This window comes from Amblyraja radiata, chromosome 5, assembly GCF_010909765.2.
Source record: "Amblyraja radiata isolate CabotCenter1 chromosome 5, sAmbRad1.1.pri, whole genome shotgun sequence".
NCBI lineage: Eukaryota > Metazoa > Chordata > Chondrichthyes > Rajiformes > Rajidae > Amblyraja > Amblyraja radiata.
The window spans coordinates 5422085-5445424 of record NC_045960.1 but is presented as its reverse complement, the minus strand read 5'-3'; the positions used below and the strand labels follow the sequence as shown (position 1 = coordinate 5445424).

The window sequence follows — 23340 nt, the reverse complement described above, 5'->3', positions numbered from 1 at the left end:
TTCATGACAGGTTTAACATGGATACCCTGCTTTTCAATTCTGCCCATCAAGAATTAATCTTGCTACTTCTACCAGAGGGACAAGGCACCTATCTTGATCGCAGGACCACTGTGGAGAGAATCAACAGTTTCAAGTTCCTGGTCATGCACATCGCTTATGATCTGTCCTGGGCGCAGCACAAAGAAAGCTCGCCAATGCTTTACCTCCTCAGAAGTTTAAGGAGATTTAGCATGTTACTGAATTCCCTATCAAACCTTTACTGGTGTATAGTGGAGATTGATTGTTCAGTGTGTGCAAAACTTTTTCTCCCTCCACTGCCACCCAACTATACATCAAAAGATAAAGGAAAATCAAATATGCTATTTGGCATCCACATTACATCCCTAATTCTAATAAGCACAATGATAAAATCTGATTATATACAACCGCGTTATCAGATTTCTGCATGATTTGAGCAGGAAGGTATTTGCTGTCTTTAGAAAATCTTGCCTTTGACATGTAGAAACTGAGAATCTTGTCTTGCATACTTAAATTGTCCTTTTGATTCCTTTCAACTTTGACTAAAAATCATAAGCACACCAGGGTACAACACCAGGGTAATTACTTTTTATCTCCTTATCTCCTTGCCCTGCTCTCCACCCCCGAACTTGCCCCTGCCCTGGCACACATTCAAATAGCCCTCATTAACTTGCCCAGAATTTGGTGGTATCTTGTTAACTATTATTGAAACATTACTTGCTCGCATTTGTGTGAATATTATTCATCGATATTATTTACAATCTGATGACATTTTTTAAATTTATGGTGCTTTCAAAACCTTGTTAGTCATTGCTTCCTATTCAGTATTACAGAATTGCTTCCAATATTTCATCCCAATTTAGAAGTGATTATGGTTTAAAGATTGTGATTTTGAACAGTGAAGCGAGTTGTGGGAAAAATCGAGTACGATATGGTTTATTAACTGGTTTATCGCCAGATTTCAGATTAAAATATTATTGTATATATTTTAGGCAAAAGGGTTTTTGTAATTTAATATATTCTTTAAAATGCTTCCGGCACAGCCTACAAGTTTTCCTTTCTCTGTTCCAGCACTTTGTTGATGCATGTCTACTGTACGTGCTGCGATTATGCAATACTCTGAAGTGCAAAAAAATAAAAGTTTTCCCTAGAAATTGGATGAGGAAAAAAAGTCAGATTTTGAAAAGATTTATCACATTTCAGCAAAAAGCTGGAATATCCTCAATATATGTAGGCTTTTGCTTCACAACGTGAAAGAATGCATCATTTTAATAGCTTTTGGATTTTCACCAAAATTGTGAATGTGACCTTCTAATGTCATGCATCCTTTTTTTTTCCAAAATGGGCATGCTACAGTGAATGCGAACACTCTAAATATGTTGTACTCGTGTACTAACTTTTCATCTTGATAACTTTCAATACCAATCTTTACAGGCTTTGTCTCTCACCTCATGCATTTTCTTCTTTCCGATAATGAATGTAATGAAAATTAGCATTCTATGCATTTATTGCCTTAAATCGTTTGTTAGATCCGTCCAAACTACCAATTTACTTAATTGCCTCATTATTGTTTCATAACACTTTTATAATCCTTCCTAAAATTAATTTGCCTGGTTAGATAGTGCCTGATTATATTTAGATTTGTAGAAATAATGCATCAAAAATGACATGTTATTCAAGATTGGAATTTCTGCAACAATTCTCATCCAGCAGAGTTCTGGGCTTGTTGTTGCTTGGCACAACATTCCCTGGGGAGACGACAGCAAAACAAAGGCAACACAGTGTTGGAGTTAATATTGTTGCAACCTGATTTTTGCAGTTTAATTATACAGCCATGTGCCAGGATTAGGGCCTCAGTGGTTCACAAAAATGGGCCTTTGAAAATCAGTACAAATTAGTAGTATTGCATTGATCGCTGATTTGCAGTCAGATGGCTTTTTCTGATTAGCTCAGGGTATTGGAGCTTGAGAGTAACAACAAGTTTACTCCACCAATCCATGGAAAGAGGCAGCTCTCTATTAAATAAAGAGACAATTAATTTGTTATTGGCCCAATGTAGATGAAATATGGGATCTACTTCATGTTTAAGATAGACACAAAATGCTTCAGACTGAAGGATCTCGACCCAAAACGTCACCCATTCCTTCGATCTAGAGATGCTGAGTTACTTCAACATTTTGTGTCTAACCATCAGTGTAAACCAGCATCTGCAGTTCCTTCCTACTTCATGCTTCAAATGTGATAATTTCTCTCCCAACACATCACAATACATATCCGCAGAGGAGCGGTTCCATATAGATTATTGTCACATTATAAAGTCATAACTAGGGATCCTTTGTGAACTATGTTGGCTGTGTGTCTTGGTTCTTTTCTTGTTGTATGACTGCAGAAACCAAATTTTGTTTGAACTTCATTTGAGGTTCAAATGACAATAAAATGGTATTGTATTGTAATATTGTATTGTATATGCAGACTGTCAACCATGGGCTCCTACCTGCGTAAGCCATGATTGAAGTTTCACAGAATTGACAATATATCCATGGACAATAACCTTGTAAAATTGTGTATTGCAGCAATCCATAAATGCTTTTATTTGATTGTTCTCTTAGTTATTATCTGCCCTCTTTTCAGATATTCACATAAAAAGGGTTTAAGGGTGGACTGCCAGTACTTTGCTTATAATCCGATGTCGATCTACGATCATTTTCATCAAGCTAAGCAAAATTGGCAAAGAATATGTTCTTCGACAATTACTCTTCACAGTTGGCCCTTCCACTACTTGGTACTCTACGTAACTTGTAAACTGCATCTTTTAAAATTAAACACATTTAGTCATCGACAAGACCCAAAAGCTTTTGTATCTGTTGGTATTTGGTTGCCATATGTCCTAAGATGGAACATTTTCAGAAAGTATTGGCTCTTCTGCGAGATGATTGACAGAAGAGTCAGTTATTCTGTGTGAGGGTCTTTGAAGAGAGGACAGATGTTTAAGAATTAATCATGATAATATAGAAAGGTTGCTATTTAACACCATTAAGGTAATTATAATTTGTGCTGAAATCAAGTAAGCACAAGTCAATTTAGTTTCACCCTGTTGTGGATTTGGACACAGATTAGTTTCTGAAGATAGACACAAAATGCTAAACTCAGTGGTTCAGACGGCATCTCTGAATAAAAGGAATAGGTAACCTTTTGGTTCGAGACTCTTTATTAGACTGATGGTGTAAACTAGTATATGCACCACAGTGTTATGAAATGTTCACATGGAGCTCACAAAGTAAACTGTATGTGGTAATAACAGGTAAATACAACAATAAACACAAATGACGAATGCAAAACAGTGCAAAGATTGAACACAATCTGAAGTAGTGCAAAAAAAGAATATCAAGCTGCAGAACAGAATAACTGAATCGGGAAGAGTTAAGAGTATGAACACATGGCAGCCCCTCTGGGAAGGGGGATTGAAAAAGATGATTGGTTCAGGAGTCTGATAGCAGAGGGGAGGAACTTCTCTTAAGTCTGGATGTGCAGGCTTTCAAGTCTTCAATCTTTTCCCAGAAGGTAGAAGTGAGTAGAAAGTAAAAGAAAGTAGAACACTGGTTTAGAAGGAATGGCCGGGGCTGTAGACATCCTTGATGATACTTCCAGCCTTCCTAATGCAACACACCGTGGCAATGGACTGGATGGAAGGAAGTAAGAAGCCTGATGGAATGGGCTGTTTTCACTATTCTCTGCAGGTTCAGGTGGTCAAGAGCACAGCCATCAGGCTGAGATGCCAAAATTGCCGCAGGATCTTGATCAACTGGGTAGGTGGGCTGGAGAAAGTTTAATGGGAATGGCAAGGCTCTGGGGAGTATTGTAGAGACGAGGGATCTACGAGTGCAGGTACATAGATCCTTGAAAGTGACGTCACAGGTCGATAGTGTGGACAAGAAGGTTTTCGGCACATTGGCCATCATCAGTCAGAGTATTGAGCAGAGAAGTTGGGAGGTCATGTTACAGTTGTACAAGACATTAGTGAGGTCACATTTAGAGTATTGTGTTAAGTTTTTGTTACCCAATTATAGGAAAGTTGTAAATAAGCTGGAAAGGATACAGAGAAGAGTTGCCAGAACTCTAGCGCCTCAACTGCCTGATTTGTCATTCCACCACTTGTTATTCCAACGTTTTACCTCAGCAACTGTTGTTGAGTAATATATAATATACTCTCAATTTAGTTTTAAAGAAACTGAACGTTGCCATAGAGTTTACCAGGACTTTATAGTCAATGCAGAAGAAACTGCATATAAAATCATAATACCTAAAGGGCTGTCCTTGCTGTTTGTCCATTAAGTACTTCATATCTGCATATTTGCAAAGACATTTGATCAATGCAGATCTATTATAATCTATATAATGCAGACTTGTTAATAAACCTATAAACGTTTAATTTGCAGTTATATCACAGCGCACACAGATACAGAAGATTCTGAAGAAGACAAATTGAAACATTGCACTGTAAATTCTGCATTTGAAACTTCAGTGAGAGGTGCGCACGAGGGGAGTGGGACCAATGATTTTGATCTTCTGATGCAGAAAGCAGATACATTGCATGGTAGTCTCATGGCAGAGAAGAATGAAGGATATCTGTTACTGCTTGAAAAAAAAGACCAGGTGGGTACAAACTACATATTTTTAATTACATTTTGTGTTAATGTGGGGAAACTTGACTATCATTTGGTCAAGGAAGGTGTACAGCAGATTTAAGGCAGAGATAGATAGATTCTTGATTAGTACGGTCAGGGTGTCTGGGGTTATGGGGAGAATAGAAGAATGAGGTGAGGAGGGAGAGATAGATCAGCCACGATTGAATGGTGCAGTAGTCCTGATGGGCCGAATGGCCTAATTCTACACATATCACTTATGAACGTGTACTGATTATCAAAAAAAAAATCATATGGAAACTTCAGAGCAAAGCTTTGATTACAGCAAAATAATCATTGCAGTTAAATTGAATGCTGGAAGCAGGAATCCAGATTCATAGAATTGTTACAACATGAGCCTTAGCAATCAGCCCATCAAGCCCATGCCAGCACTCTGCAAGAGCAATCTAGTGAGGTTTTTATGATTTGTTTGGTGGATTTTACATGCATAACAAAGACAAAATGTAATTATTTTCATCTGAAGAATTACAAGCATGCAGGCTGTAAATAAATTAAGCCACCAAATAAAACTGGATATCTGGAACATTAAAATTCCAAATTGTTGTTTATGTGGGTACACTTTGTGATCTGTATATTCTTCTGTCGTTGGGCTCAGTACCAGTTGAGTGTTTTTAACTTTGAAGTAGTAGATTTTTTTTTAATAGTAATGGGAACTTTTGATTATTAAATATGGCCATAGGCAAATTTCTAAAAATAGAAAGTGACAATAATCAAAAAAATTGGAGATAAGGAAGTGTACTGGGATACATTTTTGACAATGGACGAGCCATTTTTCCAGTGGTGAGTCTTGGGACAGCAAGGTTATGAAATGATGTTTGGTCTTAGAGCAGAACACTGATTAATTATAGGTTAATTATGAGGTCCGATTGTATGTCTGATTTACTTTCCCTAAAGTTTTATGAGGTTAAGGGGATGATCCAAACATGTAGGAGCAGTATAAGCTCCTGTTTGTGTTTTCTGTTTTTTTTCCCTTTTTTTTTTTTAAACGGTGCCAAAATTGTGGCGACTGTGCAGTTGTGGTTGTGCAAAAGAATTTCACTGTGCTGTGCAAATGTGACAATAGAGAACCATTGAACTGTTATATGCCATGGGTCCATTGCTTTCAACTACAGTTTTGTGTCTGGTCCCCATAATCCTTGATTCGCCTATCGTCTAAAAATCCTTCCCAGCCTTGAATGCACTTAATGATTTCATTTCTTTTCAGACTTGAATTTTCTGCTTGTCTTAAATAGGCAACTTTTTTTCGTGTGATTATGCCACCTAGTTCTAAAATCCCCCACCAGGGGAAATATCCTCTCAGCAAATGACCTGAGCTGTGAGATGCATCTTATGACTCAATAACATTATCCCGCATTCTTCTAAACTGGCCCTATTTACTCAAAGTCTTTCATTATGAAATAAGCCCTTCATCCTAGGAATCAATATAATGACCTTCTCTTTCAAAGTAACTATATCCATCCTTAAATATATCATTCCAAGTGTTTAGCCTCACAAAGACCTTTGGAGTTATGTCAAAACTGCCCTTTTTTTCATACAGTTTGTGTTTTGCTCAAAGTTTTTAAGTAAGTTTTTAAATTATGAAGGCATCGGGTATATACTTACACTTTTTATATTGATTCCTGGGATGAAAGGCTCACTTGACAATGTAATGGTAGTCTTGTTCATCTTTTCCGCACCTTCTCTTGCTTAATCACATCCTCCTCTTTATCATTTGATCTGTCTTAAACTATCTGCATGTAACATATATCCACGTGTGTTTCCACTTTCACTGAATTATAGATATGCATCTCAAGAGTCCGTGCATCAATACTTCAAAGGGTCCTGCCATTTGCTGTATACTTTCTTCTTGAACGCAATTGACCTACCAGAACGCAATTCTTGAGACTTAACTATCTGCCAATTCTCCGTTCAAATTTCCATCTGATCCATACCCTGCTTGATCATTTGACAACTTTCTTCATTAGCCACAACTCTAACGATTTTCAGATTTGTCATCTGTAAACTTCCTAATCAGTCCACTTGTATTTTCATTCGAATCATTGCTATATAGTATAGACGGTCTCTAGCATCTCAGTTTATAACCCAACCCATATCTGTCTACATCCTCTCTTATGTTCCTTCCCCCTATCTCTGCAGTTTTAAACTATATTTAATCCATAACCTTTCCAAATTCTGAAGTCAGGTCATCAGTCAGAAACATTCAAGTTTCGTCCTCCATCAATGTTGTTGAGTATTTCCTGCATTTTGGGCTTTTATTTATGATTAAATATTGTTTGTTTTTCAAGTTCCGGGACCAGGTAGAATTTCTGTGGCGATTAGCAAGGGCATATAGTGATATGCATGATATTACACCGGATTTGGAAGATAAAAAAAACTATGCTATGAATGGTAAGGCATACAAATAAACACGTTTCTTTGTGCTCTTTAATTTGAATAGATATAGCTTGATTTCTGCATCAGTTGGTTTGTTGGCTTGTTTATATTCTTTTTTTAAGTTTTGAACAAATAAGTGTCTGAGCTTGAATGGTCACCTCTCACCTTTTAAGATCAAGTTTCAAGGAAACTGTTCAAATCAAAATGGTACTTTTCTAAATATAACCTTGCTAGTAGCTATCCACTCCAACTACCCTACGCAAAGTCCCCATTGTTTGCCGGTGTCCCCTTGAGGATACAGTAAGAAATGTTTTGTTTGTGATAATAGACAAGGATAGACTTGCATATAAAAAAGGTTATAGTTCTTTGAAATAGTTCTGAAATGTTGTCCACATTTATTTCTTTAACATAGTGAATTTAGCAGGACAAGCTTTGTGATAGAAAGTGTTGGACAAAGCAAAAGTATTCTCCTAAGAAAGACACAAAATGCTGGAGTAGCTCAGCGGGATGGGCAGCATCTCTGGATAGAAGGAATGGGTGACGTTTTGGGTCGAGACCCTTCTTCAGGTGGTGAGTCAGGGAAGAGGGAGACAGAGAGTAAGGTGTGAAACGAGACATCAAAGGTGACGAAGTTCAAGGAAAATGTAGAAATGTGCATTGTTAGCTAGGAGAAGGAGATAACGAAGCATATAAAGATAAAATTTAATCAGGATTTAGTCAGACTGGTCAGAGAACTAGGATGGGTGAGGGATGGAGAGAGAGAGAAAGCAAAGGTTAATTGGATTAAGATAAGTCAATATTTATACCACTAGGTTGTAAGCTGCCCAAGCAAAATATGAGGTGCTGTTCTTCCAATTTGCATTGGGCCTCACTCTTGACAGTGGAGGAGGCCCAGGACAGAAAGGTCAGTGTGGGAATGGGAGGGGGTGTTCAAGTGTTTAGCATCCGGGAGATCATGTAGTTTTAGGTGGACTGAGCGGAGGTGTTCAGCGAAATGATCCCTGAGCCTGCGCTTGGTCTCGCCGACATATTGCTGTCCACACCTGGATACAGTAGTTGAGGTTGGAGGAGGTACAAGTGAATCTCTGCCTCACCTGTGTTCTCCTGTCTGTTCAAGAAGATCCATTCTCCTTTGTTAGATTTCTTTCAACAGGATCTTAAAATCATTGAATGGCACACATTAGCCCACTTCTCACCATGTGTTGGAAAGTTAATACAACAAGGAGTTGGTTTGGAGATCTAAAAATAATTTCCCCTTGAAGGACAAAGTAGTCCTTTTTGCTAATTATGATGATGAATTGACTTCCTACATACTTTCAATGTGAAGACCGCTTCCACTCATGAGTGGGCTGCAATAATCAATGTGCAACACTCCTGCTGGCCTTTGGGTATTCCTGCATCAATGTCTGCATATATAAACAAATAATTGGCAGCAGGAGTAGACCACTTATCTGTTTGAGTCTGCTCAATCGTTTAATATCACAGCTGTAACCTTGACTGGTTGCTGTCTATATCTGGTAACCTTTTAACCCTTTGCTTATCAAGAACCAAGCCACACTGCATTAACAATACTCGTTGACGCTGCTGCTACTTCCCTTTGATAAAGATAGATTTGAAGACTAATGACTTACTGAAAGAAAAAAGTTCTGCTTTGTCCCTATCTTACATTGCCCATTACTTAATGTTATAATTCATAATTCTGAACTCTCACACAGGAAGAAATATTCTCATTACATTCACGCTGTCAATTTTCCTTAGGATCTTCTGTTTCCTCGCACTCCAGTGAATTTAAGCCTAGGCTGTTCAACCTTTCATCATAGGGCAACCTGCCCATTTCAGATGTAGATCTACTAAACTGTCTTTGACCAGCTTCCAGTGCATTAATTGTCTTCCTTAATGGACATGAGTTGCACAACAGGTAGAGCTGTTGCCTGAACACTCCAGCAACCAGGGTAACTTCTGACTTTCATTGTGGGATTGACACGTTATCACTGTGACTGCATTAGTCGGTGTTCCAGTTTCCTCCGTTCCAAAAAATGTATGAGTTGGTAGCTTAATTGGCCATTGTAAATTGCCTATAATGTGTAGATGAGTGATAGAATCGGTGTCAGAGTTGATGGGATTGTGAAAAAATAAAAAGATTTGGTATAAGTTTATGTAAAAAATGTGCGTTTGATGGACATTGTGGGCTCCGTCGGTCGTGGCTTGTTCCTCTATTCTATTGCTCTATGAATCTTTGCCTTTAAATGAGGAGATCAATACTGCACACAGTGCTCCAGAGGTGCTTTTGCCAAAGCCTCATATAATGATGTAAAATCCCTGTACTTTTAGATTTAATTCCCCTCATTACACACAATAACATTCTGTTATCTTTCTAATTACTTGCTGAACCTGCGTGCTAGTCTTTTGCAAGTCATGCAAGACGCTACTATGCAGCTTTGTTAATTGTAAATTGAGAAAAATATCACACTTGTGCCGCAATTGAAATTCCTCCTGTTTCACTGTTTGAAATATATTTGTGAAATTACTAAATCCAGATTGTGTCCTGGCTTGTTTTTATTTGTGAGAGCATAAATCCAAAATGCTACAACGTTGGTAAATTCTATATATAATGTAATTATTTTTTTTTATAATATCCTTTTCAGGTAAAGAGTTAGCATTGGATGCAGTTAATCTAGGCCCCGAGAGTGCTGATAGTCACATGTGGTAAGTCTGACTAATGTCACAGGAATTATTGGATGAGATTGATAATCATACAGTAATTAATGTTGTTAAAGCCACACTTCGAGTGCTGTGCACTTCTGGTTGCTCTGCTCTGGGAAGGGTGACAAAAAACTCCCAAGAATGGAGGTTTTAATATAGGTAGAGGCTGCAACGGCGAGGTCTCTTTTCACTGGAGCGTCGAGGCTGAGGTGTGACCTTGTTTTACAAAATTATGTGGTGCGTAAATTATGAGGGGCATAGATGTGGTGAACAGTCACAATCTTTTACACTGGTACCTGGTGAGAGGGGAAAGATTTAAAGGGGATCTGAGGAGCAGCTTCTTTAAACAGAATGGTGAGTGTATGGAATGAACTGCCTGAGGAAGTGGCAGCGGTGGGTATAATTATGACATTTAAAAGACATTTGGGCAAGTACATGCATAGGAAAGGTTTGAAGGGATATGGGCTAGGCGCAGGCAAATGACAAAGCACTTATCATGCATTTTGATTGAAGATCGAAAATCTGTTATCTATATAGGGAGTGACTGTAAATAAGCAGTTCAAAGGGTATTTGGCATGAATCACCAGAAAAGCCAGGATGGTCCAACAAGTTGTTAAGGCAGATAGCACAAGGTCATAAGTAATAGGAGCAGAATTAGGCCATTTGGCTCATCAAGTCTACTCCGCCATTCAATCGTGGCTGATCTATCTCTCCCTCCTGACCCCATTCTCCTGCCTGCCTTGTTGGCCTTTATTGCAAAGGGTTTAGAGTTTAAGAATGGTGATTTTTATTAGAGTTGCACTGGGTATTGGTGAGGCAGACACGAATATTGTGCATGATTGGTGACGGTTAGATTATTGGGTGGATTTAAAGTGGAGATAGATTAAAATTTGAAGGATCAAGGGACGGAGAATTACAGGGAACTGGCGCAGAAATGTAATTGAGACTAGGTTAGATCATGTTCAATGGTGGGGCAAGTATAAGGGACCTGGTGGCCGATTCCTGCTTCTACTTATTTGTAAATAGACACAAAATGTTGGAGTAACTTAGCGGGACAGGCAGCATCTTTGGATAGAAGGAATGGGTGGTGTTTCGGGTCGAGACCTTTATTTGTATTCTTGTGCTTGGCGATATATAGCCAAGTCAGAATTGTGTGAGAGTTGGAAGGAAACCTGCAGGTACTGATTTTTCCCATTCATCTGCTGCCCTTTTCCATCTTGGTGGGAAGGGTTAGAGGTTTAGGACGTACTGTTGGAGCAACTTGGACGAGTGTCTGAGTGCAAGCTGTAGATGGTATATACTCATTCACTGTGTGCCGAGATGCAGGGTATGTTTAGGGTGAAAATCAAAAAAATATTTAGAGTGGTTAGGAAGGATCTGCAGATGCTGGTTTACATCGAAGATAGACACGAAATGGTGGACTAACGCAGCAGGACAAGCAACTGAAGAAAGGTCTCGAACTGAAACGTCACCCATTCCTTCAATCCAGAGATGCTGCCTGAGATACTCCAGAATTTTGTGCCTATCCTAAACATTTAGAGTGGTTGATTGGTGCTGATCTTATTGAATGGCAGGACTGTCATATGTTGATAGAATGGAGCGGCTGGGCTTGTGTAATCTGGAATTTAGAAGGATGAGAGGGTATCTTATTGAAACATATAAGATTATTAAGAGATTGGACATGCTAGAGGTAGGAAACATGTTCCCGATGTTGGGGGAATCGAGAACCAGGGGCCACAGTTTAAGAATTAGGGGTAGGCCATTTAGAAGGGAAATGAGGAAAAACTTTTCACCCAGAGAGTTGTGAATCTGGAATTCTCTGCCTCAGTAGGCAGTGGACACAAATTCACTGGATGCTTTCAAGAGAGTTAGATAGACCTCTTAAAGATAGCGGAGTCAGGGGATATGGCGAGAAGGCAGGAACGGGGTACTGATTGTGGATGATCAGCCATGTTCATATAGAATGGCGGTGCTGGCTCGAAGGGCCGAATGGCTTACTCCTGCACCTATTGTCTATTGGGCTCTGTTCATTGAATTGTGTGCTCCTGTTCCTATTTCTTATCCTCGTGTATTGTGATTTTTTTAAAGTTGGACACGAAAAAAAGAGGATATAAAACACTCGAAACAATTGTTTTAACTTTTGATTTGTACCCATCACTAAACAAAATAGAACAACAGAATGCATTATGTATTACTGTTCCTTTGTCGGTTTTATTTTTCTAGAAATATAATGAAACATCCTCCTCACTGAGCCAATATGTAAAGGTTTTGTGTAGGAAGGAAGTACAGATGCTGGTTTAAACTGAAAATAGACACAAAAAGCTGAAGTAACTCAGCAAGACAGGCAGCATCTCTGGAGGAAAGGAATAGGTGACGTTTCGGGTCAAGACCCTTCTTCAGACTGTTTATTCTTGATATTCAAGCTGTACGTTCAAAGGTTCAAAGGTTGATTTATTGTCACATAATAATAATAATAATAATAATAATAAACTTTATTTATAAAGCGCTTTAAACAACCGCAGTTGCCACAAAGTGCTGTACATGAGAACTCATGGACAAAAAGTTATTACAAACCATTAAAAAACCGTAAAACGAAGGACTAAAAACAGTAAAAATTAAAAGACATTAAAAGCACTAAGAACAGGAGCAATGTCTCAGCCAGTGTCGAAAGCCAGAGAATAAAAATTAGTTTTTAGGGAGGATTTGAAGATGGACAGTGAGGGGGCCAGTCTGATGTGCAACGGCAAGGTGTTCCAAAGTGCCGGAGCAGCAACAGAAAAGGCTCTATCCCCTCTGAGCTTCCGCTTAGACCGTGGTAGCTCAAGGAGCATCTGATCAGCTGACCTGAGGCACCGGGCAGGAGCATATAGGTGGAGCAGCTCAGAGAGGTAAGGCGGGGCGAGCCCATTCAACACCTATATGTAGTGAAATTCTTTTTGCCAATGCAGCACATAAAAAAGAATACAAACATAACAATAATAAATAGCTTTAACATAAAAACATCCCCCCACAATGGTTCCCATTATGGGGGAAGGCACAAAGTCCAGTCCCATCCCCAATGTCCACCCATAGTCGGGCCTATTGAGGCCTCCACAGTTGCCTCTACGGAGGCCCGATGTTCCAGGCCGTCCTCGCCGGGTGATGATGTTCCGGCGTCGGGAGAGTCCTCTCAGCGGCATGGGAACCCTGGAACGGCCGCCTCCCTACTCGAGACCGTTCATGATGTTAATTCTTGCAGTTTGTAGGATTTCATGGAACATAATGGTTTTAAGTCAATTCATCACCAGGGGGCACAGATTCCTGTAATGGTGACTTTATTCCATGAAGTTATGTCTCTACTGCTGTGGAATTGTTAACATGTTGGAGTAGAATGAGGAAAATAGGATATTATATTTCTTTGTTGATATAACTGTGTTTGTTCATAGTTAAGATTTCTTATTAAAAGTTTTCACGGCTACTCGTGATACTCCCTCTTATCTGGAAATTTTGCACATAAGGAAAAAGTAACTATTCTCCCTTCTTGTATGGAAAAACAGTATTTAAACTGTTATCTTTCGTTAGCAAAGTTGAAATATTAGAATGAGATTTTGAGGAAAACCTTTATCTATGCACGGTTATTGACCACGTCTTCTGTGTGGTCATAAATTTGGCGAGCGCAGAACAGTGATGTTGATTTTTTGGATGATGGTCTTTCTATTTGTATTGCAGGTTTCTCACTGTAGAAACCCAGTTCTCATTTGTGACCTCTGGGGATGACATGTTTACCCGAGGAATCCTGTTTCTCCATGTTCTATAAACATGATGGTTAATGGGTTGTGTTTAGATGCAGATGCTGGTTTAAACCGAAGATAGACACAAAAAGTAAACGGACAGGCAGCATTTCTGGTGAGAAGGAATAGGTGATGTTTCGGGCCGAGACCCATCTACAGTTAACTGGCTACTGAGAATAACCCTTGAGGGCCTGTCCCACGATGCGAGTTCACCCAAGAGCTCTCCCGAGTTTTAAAAAAAATCAAACTCATGGTAAGTACGTAGTCGGAGCTCGTAGATGTCTCGTAGCAGCTCGTATGCTAACGGCAGGTACTCGGGAAACGGGGAAACTCGTGAAGTTTTTTTAACAGTGTGAAAAATGTCCACATGTAAAAAATACTTGTGATGAGGTACCACGAGTTAAAAAAAATTTTTTAACTCGGGAGAGCTCTTGGGTGAACTCGCATCGTGGGACAGGCCCTTTAGTGTAGATGGCTGGTGGGACAATAAGGAGGGTGTTTGTGGACATGTGAGGGAGATAAGGTTACAGGGAAATTAATGCAGCAATAGGATGGAAGGTATTGTTCAGAGAGCTGGTCGACACTTCCACAGGCCAAAGAGTATCCTGTCCCATTAGAAACAATGGAAAATGTGGAACGTTGGGTCACCAATATTTCAGGTTATCTTACTCAAAAGTTGGGAGAATACATTTATTATAACAAAAGTCTGTGCAAACTCCCTAGTTTATATATTTTGCATCCCTGCAGTTTGCAAGTTTTGAAACCAATAATATTGAGTTCAAAATTAACAAAATTCAGTGAATCACTCCAAATGAGCACTGCCGTAAAAACTGCAGTGCTAAGATATGGATATTTTAAATTGTTAATTAGCACAGATAAACACAACACATTTCCATTTTTTGCTTAGTCGTAAAGATATAACTTGAATTCACCAATTTCAAGCAATACCCCCTACCCACTTTCTCTTCCTCGTGTGCTCCTACCCTACCCCCACAGTGGTGCATTTCTCTAGCATCTGCCACCCTTCGTCACTTCTCTTTTATCCTTCTCTCCCTTTCCACCTATATACCTTCTTCTGACTTCAAATTTCACTCCTCTGCTTTTCTGACATCTTTTTTTTGTCTCCTTTTCACCTCTTGGCTTTGTCACTTACTCCACCCCTTTCCAAGCAAATCCTCTCACCTGTATCCACCTATCACTTGACAGGCTTTGTCCCGCCCATCTTTTCTTTTCCAGCGTTTTCCCCCAGCCCACTATAATCTAGAGTAAACTCAGTTAGTCAGGCAGCATCTGTGGAGGGAATAGGCAGACAACATTTTTGGCCGAGACCCTTCTTCAAACTGATTATAACCATATAACAATTACCGTGCTGTAATTGTTATATGGTTATAATCAGTTTGAAGAAGGGTCTCGACCAAAAATGTTGTCTGCCTATTCCCTCCACAGATGCTGCCTGACTAACTGAGTTACTCTAGTGCTTTGTGCTTTGCTTAGGAATCCAGCATCTGCAGTTGCTTGTGTCTGCATTTTTTCAATTGTGTTTCAGATTTTACCTTGCTCATCATTATATCTTGATTGTTGTGTATTTGTGTTGTGGTTGTGTATTTCATTGACAATGTAACGTTGGTTTAAAATAGGCAGCTTTGTTGATGTATATAGATAAAAAACCTTGGGCAGATAACGTTGAATTAACAAGCCATTATACATCTAATCTCTGTAGGAAGGAACTGCAAATGCTATCTTAAACCGGAGATATGGAGAGACACAAGACACAAAGTGCTGGAGTAACTCAGGCAACATCTGTGGGGAGAAGGAATGGGTAATGTTTCAGGTCGGGTTCCTTCTTCAGTCTGAAGTTACTCCTGCTGAGTTACTCCAGCACTTTGTGTCTATTATACATCTCATCTGGTTGTCTTCATCAATAACATTCAAGGTGCCTATGTTTCGGCATAATGGCATGCTATTTCACACCAAGTTTAATTGGCCTCAGGCATATTTTACAATTTTAAATTGAAATGTGTTTTTTTTATTTTGCATTTATAAACTGCAAAGTACTCTGAACATTTCAATTTGCACAGCAGTCGTGATTGACCTTGAATAATAAATCGAGCACCACATAACCTAATTTGCGCTTATCTGTTATGTCAGCTTTTTCTGCTGTTGGCTTTGGGTACACATTTGCCTTGTTCCTACATGCAATGTGTATTCAAGGTCTGCTACAGTGATGAGTAACTTCCAGGAAAGGGAAAACATGTTTAATAACATTACGTCCTATGAAATTAAATTTATTACTAATGTGTTTTTGAGAACTTTGTATACTAATGACAGAATGCTTCAGTTTATAATCCAGCTAAAATAATTTTTACACCTGAATTTTTTTTTTTTTACATTTCCTTATAATTTGCGTTACAGTTTTTTGTCCGTGCCATGCATCTGAAAATGTTCTTTCCTTCGTGGACTGTACACAAAGAAATAGACAGATTAATAGGTCATTAAATAAAAACCCATCACTAATATTCTGGTGGGATGCTTAAATCAAGCATGGTGCATTATCTTTAGCACTATACATTCCTTGTTTAAATGTGACTATGAAATTATGGGCTTCAGTCAGGATTTCCGGTGAACCATTTTGCCATTAGTTAATTAAACCTTGCAACCAATATGAAACATGAAGGGCAAAGGTAGTGAAGCACAGCAGGAATTGCCTGATTGAAAACCCGTTGGAGCAACTCAGTGGGTCAAGCAGCATCTATGGAGGGAAATAGACAGATGGTGTTTTGGGTCGGGATCCTTCAGACTGATGAAGTAGAGGAGAGATGGTTGGTAAAAAGATGCAAGGGGAAGGGTGGAATTAGAGCTGGAAAGTGATAGGTGCATTCAGGTGAATGGTTGATTGGCAGAAGAGTCTGTGCGGGAGAGATAGTTATCAAGACTGGAGGTAATAAATGGGGAAGACAAAGCATGGTTTGGGAACAGCTCCATACAAGACCGCAAGAAATTGAGAGTTGTGGACGTAGCCCTGACCATCACTCAAACCAACCTTTCTTCCATTGACTCCATCTACACTTCACACTGCCTCAGCAAAACCACCAGCATAATCAAGGGCCAGTCTCACTCCCTCTTCTGCGCTCTCCCATCACTCAAGAGGTACAGAAGTTTGAAAACGCATATCTCCAAATTCAAGGGCAGTTTTTCCCCAGCTGTTATCAGGCAACTGAACAGTCTTCTCAACAACTAGAGAGCGGTCCTGACTTCACATCTACCTCATTGGAGACCTTCGAACCATCTTAAATCAGACTTCACAGGACTTTATCTTGCACTGAACATAATACCCTTTATCCTGTATCTGTGCATTGTAAAATATAGTATTTCCACTGACTAGATAACATGCAACCAAAAGCTTTTCACTGTACCTTGGTACACATGACAATAAACTAAATCAAACTAAAAGGTTTAATCAAATTAAGAAAGAAAGATAGACACAAAAAGTTGGAGTAACTCAGCAGGACAGGCGGCATCTCTGGAGAAGGAATGGATGATGTTTTGGGTCGAGACCCTTCTTCAGAAGGTGGGAGTGAAATGTAGAACCACAGGAAAGAATGATGGGTGAAGAAAAATGGGGTGTTGGGATTAGGGAGGGCTAAGTGATTGGATGGAGGCTGATAACCCAAAGCAGATGATATCTCAGAAAAATACCAAGTAAATTCAAATTCATGTAAATATGAAATTCTATCTACTGTAAGGACTGATGCTAGAATACAATGGATTGTCGGATTACTATCGAGCAGTTACTACCATTCCCTACAGCCTCTTGCTTTCATATGTGTTTGGAATTGTAGTCCCAAGCCATGATGCAACCTGTTCTACAGTGCATCTGTAGCAGTTTGTTGGAGGATTTGGTGATATGCCAAATCTCTTTAATTTCTTATAGTGCGTACATTGTAGGAAGTTTAAAGGCATTAAAATTCTGAGAAAGTACAGTTTTATATTCCCATTTTGACAAAACGATATGTTACAGTCTTAGAAAAGATTTGGCTTACCTGTGTTTTTTTTAGGTAAGAATGGGGTTCAAGCCTCAGTAAAGATTTTGGTTGCACAATCAGTGTTTTTGCTTGCATGTCTTAGCAAAGAAAGCTGCATGGTTGCGAGTGCTCTCTTTCAAAAGAGTCAGGATGCTGTAAAATAATTTGGGGCCATTATTCACCAACTGCTGTATAACAAATAGTATGATTGGGCATCTATCTCAATTTCAGCATGCACATTTTGCTGCAATATATGATCTTAGAGCCATAGAGTGATACAGCGTAGAAACAGGCCCTTCGGCCCAACTTGCCCACACCAACACGCAAGTCCCATCTGAACTAGTCCCACCTGCCTGCTTTTGCCCCATATCCCTCTAAACCCGTACGTCTTTGGAGTGTGGGTGGAAACCGAGCACCCGGAAAAAACCCCACAAGGTCAACAGGGAGAACAAACAAACTCCGTACAGACAGCACCCATAGTCGGGATCGAACCCATGTCTGTGTGCTGTAAGGCAGACACTCTACCACTGCGCCACTGTGCACCCGTTCTTTCTATGCTGTGGGCAACAATTAAAAATGTACACTTTAGTTGACTACATTCTATGTTTATTGGTTGTATTATTTTGGCTTTAATGAATTGAAATGTAACAGGGTGCCAATTACTGAACACATTTTAAATCCAAATAATTTTGCTATTCCTGAACTGTATGACATCAATTTGATTTAAGAATAATTCCACTTTCTTTCAAACCTGCACTATTCAACCATAAAAAGATCTTTAGTAATCTTATGAAGTCAAGTGATTGCCCTGAAAGAAACTTGTGCTCTGCTGTTCAAATTTGATGTAAGTACCAGCAGGATTAATTACATTCTTTTCAGTGGTTTGATCAATTTATGCGGCTTACTTGGCATTATTGAGGAAACCATTACAAGCCCATACAAACCAAACTTTTGGATCTACATCATAAACTTTTCCAAGTTATATTACATGGAATATAATTACATATAATTTGCCCAACTTGTCTATGCCAACCAAAGTGCCTTCCTGTGCTTGTTCCATTTAAATGCGTTAGGTACATACCCTTTATATACATAAACCTTTCATATCTGTGAAATTATCCAAACGGCTTCCAGACCTTGTATTCTACACATCTCTACCACATTTTCTAGCAGCTTGTTCAATATGCCCAACAGCTATTGTGCGAAAAATTTGCACAACTGAAGGCAAGTGTGCCTTAAACTTTCTTCACTACCTTGTCTAACTTTGTCACCACTTTCCGAGTACCATGTATTTGTACCCTTTGGCCTCTCTGTTTTTTAAAAAACGCCCTAGGGTCCTGTAATTCGTTTTGTATGTTCTGCCCTGGTTTAACTTCCCAAAATGCACAACTTTACAATTAGCTGACTTAACTTTCATCCTCCGATCCTTTTGTCCACTTTTCCAGTTGATCTAGATACTGTCAACACCTTAGGCAACCTCTTTACTGTCCACCAAACTACCTTTTTAATGTAGGTACACAAAATTGCTGGGGAAACTCAGCGGGTGCAGCAGCATCTATGGAGCGAAGGAAATAGGCGACGTTTCGGGCCGAAACCCTTCTTCAGACTGATGGGGGGTGGGGGAAAGAAAGAAGGAAAAGGGGAGGAGGAGGAGGAGCCCGAGGGCGGGCGGATGGGAGGGTGGGAGGAGACAGCTAGAGGGTTAAGGAAGGGGAGGAGACAGCAAGGGCTAGCCAAATTGGGAGAATTCAATGTTAATGCCATAAGGACGCAAGGTCCCCAGACGGAATATGAGGTGCTGTTCCTCCAATTTCCGCTGTTGCTCACTCTGGCAATGGAGGAGACCCAGGACAGAGAGGTCGGATTGAGAATGGGAGGGGGAGTTGAAGTGCTGAGCCACTGGGATGTCAGGTAGGTTATTGCGGACTGAGCGGAGGTGTTCGGCGAAACGATCGCCCAACCTACGCTTGGTCTCACCTATGTAAATCAGCTGACATCTAGAGCAGCGGATGCAGTAGATGAGGTTGGAGGAGATACAGGTGAACCTTTGTCGCACCTGGAACGACTGCTTGGGACCTTGGATGGAGTCGAGGGGGGAGGTGAAGGGACAGGTGTTGCATTTCTTGCGGTTGCAACGGAAAGTGCCCGGGGAGGGGGTGGTGCGGGAGGGAAGGGAAGAATTGACGAGGGAGTTGCGGAGGGAGCGGTCTTTGCGGAAGGCAGACATGGGGGGAGATGGGAAGATGTGGCGAGTGGTGGGGTCACGTTGGAGGTGGCGGAAATGGCGGAGGATTATGTGTTGTATTTGCCGGCTGGTGGGGTGAAAGGTGAGGACCAGAGGGACTCTGCCCTTGTTGCGTGTGCGGGGATGGGGAGAGAGAGCAGTGTTACGGGGTATGGATGAGACCCTGGTGTGAGCCTCATCTATGGTGGCGGAGGGGAATCCCCTGGGGACCTTGCGTCCTTATGGCATTAACATTGAATTCTCCCAATTTGGCTAGCCCTTGCTGTCTCCTCCCCTTCCTTAACCCTCTAGCTGTCTCCTCCCACCCTCCCATCCGCCCGCCCTCGGGCTCCTCCTCCTCCTCCTCCCCTTTCCCTTCTTTCTTTCCCCCACCCCCCATCAGTCTGAAGAAGGGTTTCGGCCCGAAACGTCGCCTATTTCCTTCGCTCCATAGATGCTGCTGCACCCGCTGAGTTTCCCCAGCAATTTTGTGTACCTTCGATATTCCAGCATCTGCAGTTCCCTTTTGAATACCTTTTTAATGTCATCTGCAAACTTACTAATCATACCACCTGCAATCTGATCCAAATCATTTTTATATGTGGCCAACAACAAACAATCCAGTGGCACACCAGGCCTCCAATCTGAGAAACAGCCCTTCAGTCTGAGGAAGGGCCCCAACCCGGAACGTCACTTATCCATGTTTTCCAGTGATTCCAGACCCGCTGAGTTACTCCAGTACTTTGTGTGTTTTTTCTAAACCTAGCATCTGCAGTTCCTTACGTCTTCATTATCAGCCTCCAACAAGCCAAATTTGTATCCAAATGGGTATCTCACCCTAGATCCCATGTGATCTCAAGTTCATGACCAGTTTACAAGCTGGATCTTGTCAAATGCTTTACTGAAGTCCATCCTAACCTCGTCAATCCTCTTGTCTCCTCTTCAAAATGTACTTATTCAAACTCGTGAGGCACTATTTCCCACTCTCAAAACCACACTAGGGCTCTCTATTTTTAATTGGGTTATTTTTCTATTTTTAACCAAAATGTGAGCATTTAAACATAGCAGAATAAATATTGATTGGTTTTAAAGTGTTCTGATATTGGGCTGCCAATTACATTACAGAACTGAATATAAAGGTTTGTTGGCAGTTTAGATCCATAAATAGGCACGCTATCCTATCAGAGTTGGCACTTGCAAGAGGTAAGAAGGCATGAATGCCCAGCATTATTAGAGATGGTAATAACTGCTGTCAATTTCAGTGTATATTTTTAAAACTCGTTCTTGTAAATGTCATTTAATTGAAAAGTAACCTATTCATGCATACAGTGAGCCCCAACTTTCTGTAACCACCATTACTCTATAAAAGATGGGATATCATTACTCATTTAAGATATAATTTTTTGTGTGCGTTAGTACTTTTCATATATTACTCCTTTTCAAAGCCTACCTATTATTGAGCAGCTTCTACTTGCCGAGTGTTATGCCATGAATCTTCAGAGCAGATGATACAATCATGTACTATAAAATGAATGCTATCTTGGGCTGTAAATCAAAATGGGGAGAGATCTCTAGCAATGAGATGTATCATCACCCAATGAGCTCAATCGTTTTACATCTACTTTGAATAGGCAAGCAAGCATCTATATAGGCGTTTCCCCAATCCCCGCTGGCTCTGACCCATACACCTCAACAACAGAAGTCGGATCTACTTTCACGAGGGTCAACTCTCGGAAAGCAGCTGGCTTTTAACAGAAAAAAATATGTATCGGAAAGGTTTGGAGGGATTGGGCCGGTGGATTTGGTGTAGATGTCCATTTTAGTTGGCACGGACACGTTGGGCCAACGGACCTGTTTCCATGCGGTATAACTACGATGACTTGGAGAAATTGGTGTCTCTATAGCTGCTCTCTCTTGAGAAAAATACATTTGGAAGAAACCTAATACACAAAAAAAATTTAAGGAGCTTCAGTTGGGTTGATGTTGAAAAATGATTTATGTTTTGTGCAGGATCCATTTTCACTTTTGGACCACGCCATCACCTCAGTCAAGTGCTGAACTTTCTCACCGACATATGATGTTAATCTGCATAATTCCTTCCCAGTGCTATTTAAAGGTATTTTTATGCACATGAAGGTTAGTTGCAGGTTTAGCATTTCTGGCTACTATGGCGGTTTTGAGAGGGAATTTTTTTTCTGAGCTCTAAGATATAAAATTTTAAGTAGACTACTACTTATTTTTTTGCTACCGCCACTGTATTGCTCATTTTTTGGGTGGGGAGTTAATTGTCTGAAGAAGGAGGAGGAACATGTTCACAGATTCATTATGTACAGTAGCTCTTTGTTATGTCATTAAGGAACAATGACATCTATTTAACAAGTATACTCATAAAAGGTTATGCCCACTGTTCCAGCCACAAACCAAGTAAGGAGCAGCATTGCCTACAGCTATCAGAATCATCCTCACAGTTGACATTTACGACAGATTCCTTTCCAGATTACTTTCTAGTATGCAAACTTTGAAATGCTACTATCTTCCATTGGAAGTTTAAAAAAAAAGGATTATTCACAAATAAGTGTTGTCATATATTGTGTGTGCGTAAATGTTCTTAAGAAGCTGTTGACAAGCAACGGACTGAAATTAATGCAGCACTCCCAGTGAAGATACTTTCAAAGTGCTGTTGAGTAAGAAGTGTCTGGATTTGGATTTAGTGACAATGAAGGAATAGCAAAATGTGTTCAAAATTTGAAATGATTGTGCGACCAATGGTAACCATAGGTTCTGGGGTTTCCTTGTGCCTGCTTTTCCATGACGTTAACGGTTTAGAAAGTGCTGGTGAAGTAAACTGTTATCAGGCAATTGAATCATCCTACCACAACCAGAGATCAGTGATGAACTATTATCCACCTCTTTGGTGACCCTCAGATTGGACTTTACTGCCTTTAACTTGCACTAAATGTTATTCCATTATCATTTATCTGTACACTGTAAATGGCTCGATTGTAATCATGTATTATCTTTCTGCTGACTGGATAGCTGGCAACAAAAAGCTTTTCACTGTACCATAGTACATGTGACAATAATAAACTAAACTAAACTTGATCAGTTAACTAAATTGCCAATTTAGACAGCATACTCTGCAGCCACAATGCAGTGATGGTGGATGTGATGCCAAACAAATGTGCAGCCTTGTCCTGAATGACAAGACCAATTTAAGTGTTGTAGGAAGGAACTGCAGACGCTGGTTTAAACCGAAGATAAACACAAAATGGGTTTTGGGTCGAGATCCTTCTTCAGACTGAAGAAGGATCTCGATCCAAAATGTCACCCATTCCTTCTATCTAGAGATGCTGCCTGCCCCGCTGAGTTACTCCAGAATTTTGTGTCTATCTCCAATTTAAGTGTTGTTGGATCTCTACATCCAGACAAGTAAAGAATAGAAGAGTATTGCCAGTATGCTCTTTGGTTGTATGTAAGAAGGAACTGCAGATGCTGGTTTCAAGCGAAGGTAGACACAAATAGCTGGA

General features: G+C 40.1%; 1 protein-coding gene across 1 annotated transcript in view; it reads left to right on the top strand.

Annotated features, from left to right (window-relative positions):
* The window catches only part of LOC116972947 (regulator of microtubule dynamics protein 2-like), a 75582-nt gene that overhangs the window by 27915 nt on the left and 24327 nt on the right, over positions 1 to 23340 (top strand). The window contains exons 2-4 of the mRNA XM_033020546.1: positions 4455 to 4671; positions 7007 to 7109; positions 9740 to 9800. Of these exons, the coding sequence (XP_032876437.1) occupies positions 4455 to 4671; positions 7007 to 7109; positions 9740 to 9800 (381 nt within the window). The remainder of the gene's footprint in view (positions 1 to 4454; positions 4672 to 7006; positions 7110 to 9739; positions 9801 to 23340) is intronic.